This window comes from Pseudophryne corroboree, chromosome 6 (genome assembly GCF_028390025.1).
Source record: "Pseudophryne corroboree isolate aPseCor3 chromosome 6, aPseCor3.hap2, whole genome shotgun sequence".
Classification (NCBI taxonomy): Eukaryota; Metazoa; Chordata; class Amphibia; order Anura; family Myobatrachidae; genus Pseudophryne; species Pseudophryne corroboree.
In genome coordinates this window covers 409,224,068-409,236,322 of record NC_086449.1, presented here as the reverse complement: position 1 = coordinate 409,236,322, position 12,255 = coordinate 409,224,068, and the positions used below count along the sequence as shown (strand labels likewise).

The 12,255-nt window shown below is 48.5% G+C and overlaps 2 protein-coding genes across 5 annotated transcripts in view; one reads left to right on the top strand and one right to left on the bottom strand.

Moving 5' to 3' along the window:
• Positions 1–12,255, top strand: part of DCLRE1C (DNA cross-link repair 1C) — a 221,405-nt gene that overhangs the window by 13,346 nt on the left and 195,804 nt on the right. The window lies entirely within an intron of this gene.
• The window catches only part of MEIG1 (meiosis/spermiogenesis associated 1), a 114,306-nt gene continuing 111,083 nt past the window's right edge, over positions 9,033–12,255 (bottom strand). For all 4 annotated transcript variants that reach the window (XM_063926926.1, XM_063926923.1, XM_063926925.1 and 1 more), the window contains one exon: positions 9,033–9,223. In XM_063926926.1, coding sequence (XP_063782996.1) covers positions 9,095–9,223 — 129 coding nt within the window. In that variant the 3' untranslated portion in view covers positions 9,033–9,094. The remainder of the gene's footprint in view (positions 9,224–12,255) is intronic.

The window sequence follows — 12,255 nt, the reverse complement described above, 5'->3', positions numbered from 1 at the left end:
TGGATTCTAAACAGTCCAAAGTCACAGCTGGTTCCTATGACACGTCTACTGTTCCTGGGGATGGTTCTGGACATAAACCAGAAATAGTGTTTCTCCCGGAGGAGAAAGCCAAGGAGTTGTCATCTCTAGTCAGAGACCTCCTGAAGCCAAAATAGGTAGCGGTGCATCATTGCACGCGAGTCCTGGGAAAAATGGTAGCTTCCTACGAAGCAATCCCATTAGGCAGGTTCCATACAAGAACTTTTCAGAGGGACCTGTTGGACAAGTGGTCCGGATCGCATCTTCCGATGCATAGGCTGATACCCTGGTCCTTGGAGACAGGGTTATCTCTACTGTGGTGGCTGCAGAGTGCCCATCTTCAAGAGGGCCGCAGGTTCGGCATACAGGACTAGGTCCTAGTGACCATGGATTCCAGCCTTTGAGGCTGGGAGGCAGTCACACAGGGAAGAAATTTCCAGGGACTTTGGTCAAGTCAGGTTATTTCCCTACACATAAATATTCTGGACCTGAGGGCCATTTACAATGCCCTGAGGCCGGCAAGGCCTCTGCTTCAAAACCAGCCGGTACTGATCCAATCAGACAACATCACGGCAGTCGCCCATGTAAACCAACAGGGCGGCACAAGAAGCAGGATGGCGATGGCAGAAGCCACAAGGATTCTCCGATAGGCGGAAAATCATGTGTTAGCACTGTCAGCAGTGTTCATTCCCGGAGTGGACAACTGGGAAGCAGATCTTCTCAACAGACACGACCTCCACCCGGGAGAATGGGGACTTCCTCCAGAAGTCTTCCAATAGGATTGTACACCATTGGGAAAGGCCACAGGTGGACATGATGGCGTCCCGCCTCAACAAAAAGCTATAAAAGATATTGCACCGGGTCAAGGGACCCTCAGGCGATAGCTATGGACGCTCTGGTAACACCGTGGGTGTACCAGTCGGTTTATGTGTTCTCCCCTCTGCCTCTCATACCAAAGGTACTGAGAATAATAAGAAGGCGAGGAGTAAGAACGATACTCGTGGATGGCCAAGAAGAGCTTGGTACCCAGAACTTCAAGAATTTATATCAGAGGACCCATGGCCTCTGCCACTCAGACAGGACCTGCGGCAGCAGGGGCCCTGTCTGTTCCAAGACTTACCGCGGCTGCGTTTGTCGGCATGGCGGTTGAACGCCGGATCCTGAAGGAAAACGGCATTCCGGAGGAAGTCATTCCTACGCTTAATAAAGCCAGGAAAGAGGTTACAGCAACTCATTATCACCGCATATGGCGAAAATATGTTGCATGGTGTGAGGCCGAAAGGGCCCCAACAGAGGAATTTCAACTAGGTCGATTTCTGTATTTCCTGCAAGCAGGAGTGACTATGGGCCTTAAATTGGGTTCCATTAAGGTACAGATCTCGGCTCTGTCGATTTTCTTTCAAAAAGAACTAGCTTCAGTACCTGAAGTTCAGACATTTATAAAAGGAGTGCTGCAGAGTCAGCCCCCGTTTGTGCCTCCTGTGGCACCTTGGGATCTCAACGTGGTGTTGAGTTTCTTAAAATCACATTGGTTTGAACCACTAAAAACCGTGGATCTGAAATATCTCACGTGGAAGGTGGTTATGTTATTGGCCTTGGCTTCTGCCAGGCGAGTATCAAAGTTGGCGGCTTTGTCTTGTAAAAGCCCTTATTTGATTTTCCATATGGATAGGGCAGAATTGAGGACTCGTCCCCAGTTTCTCCCAAAGGTGGTGTCAGCGTTTCACCTGAACCAGCCTATTGTGGTGCCTAGGCTACTAGGGACTTGGAGGACTCCAAGTTGCTAGACGTTGTCAGGGCACTGAAAATATATGTTTCCAGAACGGTTAGAGTCAGAAAATCTGACTCGCTGTTTATCCTATATGCACCTAACAAGCTGGGTGCTCCTGCTTCTAAGCAGACTATTGCTCGTTGGATTTGTAGTACAATTCAGCTTGCACATACTGTGGCAGGCCTGCCACAGCCAAAATCTGTCAATGCCCATTCCACAAGGAAGGTGGGCTCATCTTGGGCGGCTGCCCGAGAGGTCTCGGCTTTACAATTTTGCCGAGCAGCTACTTGGTCAGGGGCAAACACGTTTGCAAAAATTCTACAAATTTGATACCCTGGCTGAGGAGGACCTGGAGTTCTCTCATTCAGTGCTGCAGAGTCATCCGCACTCTCCCGCCCGTTTGGGAGCTTTGGTATAATCCCCATGGTCCTTACGGAGTTCCCAGCATCCACTAGGACGTTAGAGAAAATAAGAATTTACTCACCGGTAATTCTATTTCTCGTAGTCCGTAGTGGATGCTGGGCGCCCATCCCAAGTGCGGTTTATCTGCAATACTTGTACATAGTTATGGTTAACTAAATCGGGTTATTGTTGAGCCATCTGTTGAGAGGCTCTATTGTTTCATACTGTTAACTGTGTTTCATATCACGAGTTGTACGGTGTGATTGGTGTGGCTGGTATGAGTCTTACCCGGGATTCAAAATCCTTCCTTATTGTGTACGCTCTTCCGGGCACAGTACCTAACTGAGGCTTGGAGGAGGGTCATAGTGGGAGGAGCCAGTGCACACCAGGTAGTCTAAGATCTTTCTAGAGTGCCCAGCCTCCTTCGGAGCCCGCTATTCCCCATGGTCCTTACGGAGTTCCCAGCATCCACTACGGACTACGAGAAATAGAATTACCGGTGAGTAAATTCTTATTATTTTGCCTTATATTCCTGCACAGCCTAGGAAAGCACGACATTATCAAATGCAGCCTTTCGAATAAAGAAACAAGAAAGTCCGAGGTGCGTCCTTTCTTGCCAGAGGCGGCGGCAGAGGAAAGAAACTGCACAACACAGCTAGTTCCCAGGAACAGAAGTCCTCCTCGGCCTCTACAAAAATCCACCGCATGTCGCTGGGGCTCCACAGGCGGAGCTAGGCCCGGTGGGGGCACGCCTTCGTAAGTTCAGCCACAAGTGGGTTCACTCCCGGTTAGATCCCTGGGCGATCGATATTGTGTCTCAGGGATATAAGCTGGACTTTGAGAAGATGCCCCCTCACCGACGGCCTTGCCGGCTTCCCCCCACGAGAGGGAAACAGTGTTAACTGCAATTCACAAATTGTATCTTCAACAGGCGGTGGTCAAGGTTCCCCTCCTTCAACAAGGAGGGGGTTATTATTCGACCATGTTGTAGTCCCGTAACCTGACGGTTCGGTGGGACCCATATTGAATTTAAAATCCCTGAACATATACCTGAAAAGGTTCAAGTTCACGTTGAAATCGCTAAGAGCGGTTATTGCAAGCCTGAAAGGTGACTCGGGACATAAAGGATGCATACCTTCAGGTCCCCATTTATCCACCTCATCAGGCGTACCTCAGAATTACGGTACGGGATTGTCATTACCAATTTCAGAGGTTGCCGTTTGGTCTCTCCACGGCCTTGAGAATGTTCACCAAGGTAATGGTGGAAATGATGGTGCTCCTGCGGAAGCAAGGTGTCACTATTATCACGTACTTGGACGATCTCATAAAAGCGAGATCAAGAGAGCAGTTGCTGAACAGCGTATCACTTTCTCTGGAAGTGGAACGGCAACACGGCTGGATTCTATATATTCCAAAGTCGCAGTGGGTTCTTACAGCTCATCTGCTTCTCCTAGGCATGATCCTAGACACAGATCAGAAAAGGGTTATCTCTCGATAGAGAGAGCTCAGGAGCTTGTGACACTGGTCAGGAATCTATTAAAACCAAAACAGGGGTCAGTGCATCACTGCACTCGAGTCCTGGGAAGGAGGGTGGCCTCATACGAGGCCATTCCCTTCGGCAGGTTCCATACGAGGTCCTTCCAATGGGACTTACTGGACAAATGGTCCGGATCACATCTTCAGATGCATCGGTTAATCACCCTATCCCCCAGGGCCAGGGTGTCTCTTCTGTGGTGGCTGCAGAGTGCTCATCTTCTCGAGGGCCGCAGGTTCGGCATACAGGACTGGGTCCTGGTGACCACGGATGCAAGCCTCCGCGGATGGGGGGCAGTCACTCAGGGAAGAAACTTCCAAGGGCTGTGGTCAAGTCAGGAGACTTGTCTGCACATAAATATACTGGAACTAAGGGCCATATACAACGCCCTGAGTCAAGGGGAGCCCCTGCTTCGAGACCAACCAGTGCTGATTCAGTCAGACAACATCACGGCGGTCGCCCATGTAAACCGCCAGGGCGGCACAAGAAGCAGGATGGCAATGGCGGAAGCCACAAAGATTCTTCGTTGGGCGGAGAATCCCGTGCAAGCACTGTCAGCAGTGTTCATTCCGGGAGTGGACAACTGGGAAGCAGATTTCCTCAGCAGACACGACCTCCACCCGGGAGAGTGGGGACTTCATCAAGAAGTCTTCACACAGATTGCAAATCGATGGGAACTGCCACAGGTGGACATGATGGCGTCCCGCCTCAACAAAAAGCTAAAAAGATATTGCGCCAGGTCAAGGGACCCTCAGGCGATAGCTGTGGACGCGCTAGTGACACCGTGGGTGTTCCAGTCGGTATATGTGTTTCCTCCTCTTCCTCTCATACCAAAGGTGCTGAGAATTGTAAGAAAAAGAGGAGTGAGAACAATACTCATTGTTCCGGATTGGCCAAGAAGGACTTGGTACCCGGAACTGCAAGAAATGCGCACAGAGGACCGATGGCCTCTGCCTCTCAGACAGGACCTGCTGCAACAAGGGCCCTGTCTGTTCCAAGACTTACCGCGGCTGCGTTTGACGGCATGGCAGTTGAACGCCGGATCCTAGCGGTAAAAGGCATTCCGGATGAAGTTATTCCTACGCTGATAAAGGCTAGGAAGGACGTGACAGCAAAGCATTATCACCGTATATGGCAAAAATATGTTGCTTGGTGTGAGGCTAGGACGGCCCCTACAGAGGAATTCCAGCTGGGTCGATTCCTGCACTTCCTACAGTCAGGAGTGTCTATGGGCCTAAAATTAGGGTCCATAAAGGTCCAGATTTCGGCCCTATCCATTTTCTTTAAAAAAGAACTGGCTTCACTGCCTGAGGTTCAGACGTTTGTTAAGGGAGTGCTGCATATTCAGCCCCCTTTTGTGCCACCAGTGGCACCTTGGGATCTTAACTTTGTGTTGGATTTCCTGAAATCCCACTGGTTTGAGCCACTTAAGACCGTGGAACTAAAGTATCTCACGTGGAAAGTGGTCATGCTGTTGGCCTTAGCATCGGCTAGGCGTGTGTCAGAATTGGCGGCTTTGTCATGTAAAAGCCCTTATCTGATCTTCCATATGGACAGGGCAGAATTGCGGACTCGTCCCCAATTTCTCCCAAAGGTGGTATCATCGTTTCATTTGAACCAACCTATTGTGGTGCCTGCGGCTACTCGGGACTTGGAGGACTCCAAGTTGCTGGACGTAGTCAGGGCTTTGAAAATATATGTTTCCAGAACGGCTGGAGTCAGGAAGACTGACTCGCTGTTTATCCTGCATGCACCCAACAAGCTGGGTGCTCCTGCTTCAAAGCAAACTATTGCTCGCTGGATCTGTAGCACGATTCAGCTGGCTCATTCAGCGGCTGGATTGCCGCATCCAAAATCAGTAAAAGCCCATTCCACAAGGAAGGTGGGCTCTTCTTGGGCGGCTGCCCGAGGGGTCTCGGCTTTACAGCTTTGCCGAGCGGCTACTTGGTCGGGTTCAAACACCTTTGCAAAGTTCTACAAGTTTGATACCCTGGCTGAGGAGGACCTTGTGTTTGCTCATTCGGTGCTGCAGAGTCATCCGCACTCTCCCGCCCATTTGGGAGCTTTGGTATAATCCCCATGGTCCTTACGGAGTTCCCAGCATCCACTAGGACGTCAGAGAAAATAAGAATTTACTCACCGGTAATTCTATTTCTCGTAGTCCGTAGTGGATGCTGGGCGCCCGTCCCAAGTGCGGACTTTCTGCAATACGTGTATATAGTTATTGCTTAAATAAGGGTTATTGTTATGAGCCATCCGTTGAGTGAGGCTCAGTTGTTGTTCATACTGTTAACTGGGTAAGGTTATCACAAGTTGTACGGTGTGATTGGTGTGGCTGGTATGAGTCTTACCCTGGATTCCAAAAATCCTTTCCTTGTAATGTCAGCTCTTCCGGGCACAGTTTCCCTAACTGAGGTCTGGAGGAGGGGCATAGAGGGAGGAGCCAGTGCACACCAGATAGTACCTAATCTTTTCTTTAGAGTGCCCAGTCTCCTGCGGAGCCCGTCTATTCCCCATGGTCCTTACGGAGTTCCCAGCATCCACTACGGACTACGAGAAATAGAATTACCGGTGAGTAAATTCTTATTTTCTACCTACTTCTTGTAAGTGCACTATTATAATTGGAATCCACATGGTGATTGTGTTTCCCCCACCTTTGGTTACAGAAGAGTTTTGAGGGGTCACTGGACGCCCTCCTACTGCATTTTGTGGGTGTCGACACACCGTTTGGGGGGCGCATGCCGGCCAAATATTTATAGACTTGCTGCAGATGCAGTGGCATACCCCCCAACTGTACCTTTTTGGCAGGTACAGTACCTTTTTTTTTATGGTCTGTACCAATTTCTGGCTCTCCAAACCTCCATTAAAAGTCTAGGAAAAGGGGCGGGGCCATGCCACTTTACCCATAGCCACGCCCCCTTCTCGTATTTGTACCGATTTTTATGTGTACATAGGGGGTCATTCCGAGTTGATCGCTTGCTAGCAATTTTTAGCAGGCGTGCAAACGCATTGTGGCTGCCCACTGGGGAGTGTGTTTTCGCTTTGCAGAAGTGCGAACGCTTGTGCAGCAGAGCGCCTGCAAAATCTTTTTGTGCAAAACAAGACCAGCCCTGTAGTTACTCTTCGTGTGCATTGATTCTAATGACGGAGGGACGGCTTGTGATGTCACACACCCGCCCAGCCACGCCTGCGTTTTTCCAAACACTCCCTGAAAATGGTCGGTTGCCACCCAGAAACGCCCACTTCATGTCAATCTTCCTGCGTTCGGCCGTGCGACAGGAATGTTCGTTAGACTCTGTGCAAACCCATGATGCTCATTGTACATGTACGACGCGCCTACGCATTGCGGTGCTTGCGCAGAAATGCAGATTTTTAGCCTGATCACTGCGCTGCGAACAACGGCAGCTAGTGATCAACTCGGAATGACCCCCATTGTTGGAGGGTATGTTGCTGCAGAAGCAGTGGGCCTATTTTGGGGTATGGACCTGGAGCTGCAGCTCCATCAGCCCCATTGGTAATCCTGCTCTGGGAACACACAACAACCAAAGTGCAGACCCTCCAATTGGATGTAACCTGTGTGGGAGGGCGTTTCTCGCCCAATCAGCTGTGGACTGGGTGTGATAGCCCTGCCGCTAACCCAATGAGAGCTCCTAGTCATGCCCAGCGTTATACACACAGGCACAGAGTCACAGATTTGGGCTTTTGCAGAGGAGATGAATATATAAGTAATTAGAATAGTGGGCAATAAGGAAATTTTGTAGCTTACTGCCTCTCCACACTATGTTCATTATCAAATAAATATCTGCTGTGCAAATAAATGTATTGACAAGAAATAACCTCCAGTTATTAAGTAACACATGTGTATGTATATTTAATACAAACAGAGTCATTGATAACAGCAAATAGATAATGAATTGAAGCTATATAAATAATTTATTGAATGCATAAAGGCAGCACCTAATAGATTGCAGAACACATGCAACACTGAGAAAAATTGGATTTCCTTAGTATAGAGAAATATATAATATAAGGAGACGAGTGGAGCAGTCTTCTTTTTTTCTTCAAATTTTCACGTTTCTATCTTTAAGCACCTATATTTAATTTGTGAAATTGATTTTAACCTCTATATTTTACTGCTGTGTGACCATCTGTAAGTGTAAGTTTTTTTAAAGCGGCAATCATTTGCAAGGCAAAACCAACTTGGTTTTGCCTTGTAAATGATTGTCGCTTTTAAAAAAAACGTATGAGTTCGTCCGGAATCTCGGAGCTTCGACTGTCTCGCACTGCATTGCATTTGGCCCCTTATTTCTATTCCTTGGAACGTTCTGAAGTTTAGCTCCCATTATTTTCCGAATAATAATTTTTATATGCAAATGCTTCCCTCCCTGCAATCACATATGTTGCTGTACTAGCTAATGCCCACCCCCAAAACCTGATTGAAAAAGCCATTCTCCAGGATCACTTTTTATAAATGTGTCCTGGAATCCTTCCTCCCAATATAATACAGAAGCAAATCCTCCAATATGACCTCTGCCATCGGGTACAAAATACTCTGCTTTGGACTTCCTTCATAATTTCTGATTGTCTTCACCAATGTTGAACTAGGCAGTTGATAAGAAAGGTGTTTGCCCGCAGTCATAAATTAAGAGGGAAGCCCAGGAGCAAAGCACTTTGGGGGTCATTCTGACCCGATGGCACGCTGCAGTTTTTTGCAGCCGTGCGATCCGGTCACAACAGCTCATGCATGCGGGCCGCAATGTGCAGGCGCCTTGCTGCCATTGCCGGGCAGCGACGAGAAGAACGAAGAAAGCATTTGCAGCGGCGAACGCAAGAAGATTGACAGGGAAAGGCTGTCTGGAGGTGTCAACTCACCGTTTTCTTGGAGTGTCGAAGAAAATGCAGACGTGCCTGGCCGTTTGCAGGGAGGGATCCTGACGTCAGCTCCAGGAAGGATCATCAAAGCTGATAAGTCTTGAGCTGTGCAGCGACTGCACAAACTTTTTGCCTGTGCAGCTCTCTGCACAGCCGATCGCAGCCCTGCACAGCTCAAACCCCCTCCCCTGTAAGCGGCGATTACCTGAACCCAGCAGTGCAAAAAATAGTCTGCGTGTGACCAGCTCGGAATTACCCCCTTTGTACCTGGTAGGACGGGTCATGTTGGAGGGTCTGCAAAAGGTCAGTTGAACAATTTAACTTTCACTTTCAAAGTCTGGTTTGTATAATGGTAAATGAAATTAATGACAAAAAAGACAATATTTACTATAAAATATGTGCATCTTCAGCAGGACACAAAACAAATAAAAGATATCACTGTTAACACATTAGTAAATTTATTGGACATGCCAGTTCACATCAAAGTGCAGTGATATTCAGTAGATATAAACTTTTACTTTATGGACTTCTCTGTCTTCACACTCCCTTTGTTTATTGTAATAGTAGAACGTATTGTCCTTCCTTTGCAGTTTTTTCACAAATCCAGTGTCTGGCCAACGATCTACCTAAAACAGGAAAATACAATGATTATAATCAGGTGAATTATGTAAAAGTTTGTTTTTTTATGACTTTATCAGACAGTACAATTATAGTTTATATATAAGTTTAATTATAGTTAAATTGTGAATGGAATAATGAAAACTTAAGGCCTAAGAAATCTATTAAAAAATGTACCACATACCTACTAGAGGAGACTTCACCTCACACAGCGTTCAGCCCTGCCTAGGTGATATGAGCATTGTCCCTTTTTCCCCCCTATATTATTTCTTGAAATTATAATTATTTGTGTGACTATATAAACTTTTTAAAGTAATAATTATATTCTTGTAACCTTTCTTTTTCTGTAACTATAAATTTAGAAATTTTGACTTGGTTAAAAATCTTAATCTTAGTTCTGGAATCTGTGTTTTCACACCGAAACCTACTGATGCCCATGTTACCTAATTTCTCTGACGTCCTAAGTGGATGCTGGGGACTCCGTCAGGACCATGGGGAATAGCGGCTCCGCAGGAGACAGGGCACAAAAGTAAAAGCTTTAGGATCAGGTGGTGTGCACTGGCTCCTCCCCCTATGACCCTCCTCCAAGCCTCAGTTAGGTTTTTGTGCCCGGCCGAGAAGGGTGCAATCTAGGTGGCTCTCCTAAAGAGCTGCTTAGAGTAAAAGTTTTGTTAGGTTTTTTATTTTCAGTGAGTCCTGCTGGCAACAGGCTCACTGCAACGAGGGACTTAGGGGAGAAGAAGTGAACTCACCTGCGTGCAGGATGGATTGGCTTCTTAGGCTACTGGACACTAGCTCCAGAGGGACGATCACAGGTACAGCCTGGATGGGTCACCGGAGCCGCGCCGCCGACCCCCTTGCAGATGCTGAAGAGAGAAGAGGTCCAGAAATGGCGGCTGAAGACTTCTCAGTCTTCATGAGGTAGCGCACAGCACTGCAGCTGTGCGCCATTGCTCTCAGCACACTTCACACCAACGGTCACTGAGGGTGCAGGGCGCTTGGGGGGGCGCCCTGGGCAGCAATGAAAGTACCTATGCTGGCTAAAAATACATCACATATAGCCCCTGGGGCTATATGGATGTATTTAACCCCTGCCAGGTTGTCAGAAAAACGGGAGAAGAAGCCCGCCGAAAAGGGGGCGGGGCCTATTCTCCTCAGCACACAGCGCCATTTTCCTACACAGCTCCGCTGCTAGGAAGGCTCCCAGGCTCTCCCCTGCACTGCACTACAGAAACAGGGTTAAAACAGAGAGGGGGGGCACTTATTTGGCGATATTATTATATATTAAGATGCTATAAGGGAAAACACTTATATAAGGTTGTCCCTGTATAATATAGCGTTTTGGTGTGTGCTGGCAAACTCTCCCTCTGTCTCCCCAAAGGGCTAGTGGGGTCCTGTCCTCTATCAGAGCATTCCCTGTGTGTGTGCTGTGTGTCGGTACGTGTGTGTCGACATGTATGAGGACGATGTTGGTGAGGAGGCGGAGCAATTGCCTGTAATGGTGATGTCACTCTCTAGGGAGTCGACACCGAAATGGATGGCTTATTTAGGGAATTACGTGATAATGTCAACACGCTGCAAGGTCGGTTGACGACATGAGACGGCCGGCAAACCAATTAGTACCTGTCCAGGCGTCTCAAACACCGTCAGGGGCTTTAAAACGCCCATTTACCTCAGTCGGTCGACACAGACACGGACACTGACTCCAGTGTCGACGGTGAAGAAACAAACGTATTTTCTCTATCGTCCTAAGTGGATGCTGGGGTTCCTGAAAGGACCATGGGGAATAGCGGCTCCGCAGGAGACAGGGCACAAAAGTAAAGCTTTTACAGGTCAGGTGGTGTGTACTGGCTCCTCCCCCTATGACCCTCCTCCAGACTCCAGTTAGATTTTTGTGCCCGGCCGAGAAGGGTGCAATTCTAGGTGGCTCTCATAAAGAGCTGCTTAGAGAGTTTAGCTTAGGTTTTTTATTTTACAGTGATTCCTGCTGGCAACAGGATCACTGCAACGAGGGACAGAGGGGAGAAGAAGTGAACTCACCTGCGTGCAGGATGGATTGGCTTCTTGGCTACTGGACATGAAGCTCCAGAGGGACGATCACAGGTACAGCCTGGATGGTCACCGGAGCCACGCCGCCGGCCCCCTCACAGATGCTGAAGCAAGAAGAGGTCCAGAATCGGCGGCTGAAGACTCCTGCAGTCTTCTTAAGGTAGCGCACAGCACTGCAGCTGTGCGCCATTTTCCTCTCAGCACACTTCACACGGCAGTCACTGAGGGTGCAGGGCGCTGGGGGGGGAGCGCCCTGGGAGGCAAATGAAAACCTTTAAAAAGGCTAAAAATACCTCACATATAGCCCCAGAGGCTATATGGAGATATTTACCCCTGCCTAAATGTACTAAATAGCGGGAGACGAGCCCGCCGGAAAAGGGGCGGGGCCTATCTCCTCAGCACACGGCGCCATTTTCTGTCACAGCTCCGCTGGTCAGGAAGGCTCCCAGGTCTCTCCCCTGCACTGCACTACAGAAACAGGGTATAACAGAGAGGGGGGGCAAAATAAATGGCTATATATATATATATATATATATATTAATATAAAAGCAGCTATAAGGGAGCACTTAATCATAAGGCTATCCCTGTCATATATAGCGCTTTTTGGTGTGTGCTGGCAGACTCTCCCTCTGTCTCCCCAAAGGGCTAGTGGGTCCTGTCTTCGTATAGAGCATTCCCTGTGTGTCTGCTGTGTGTCGGTACGTGTGTGTCGACATGTATGAGGACGTTATTGGTGTGGAGGCAGAGCAATTGCCAAATATGAGGATGTCACCTCCTAGGGGGTCGACACCAGAATGGATGCCTTTATTTGTGGAATTACGGGATAGCGTCAACTCGCTTAAGCAGTCGTTTGCCGACATGAGGCGGCCGGACACTCAATTAGTGCCTGTCCAGGCGCCTCAAACACCGTCAGGGGCTGTAAAACGCCCCTTGCCTCAGTCGGTCGACACAGACCCAGACACAGGCACTGATTCCGGTGGTGAAGGTGACG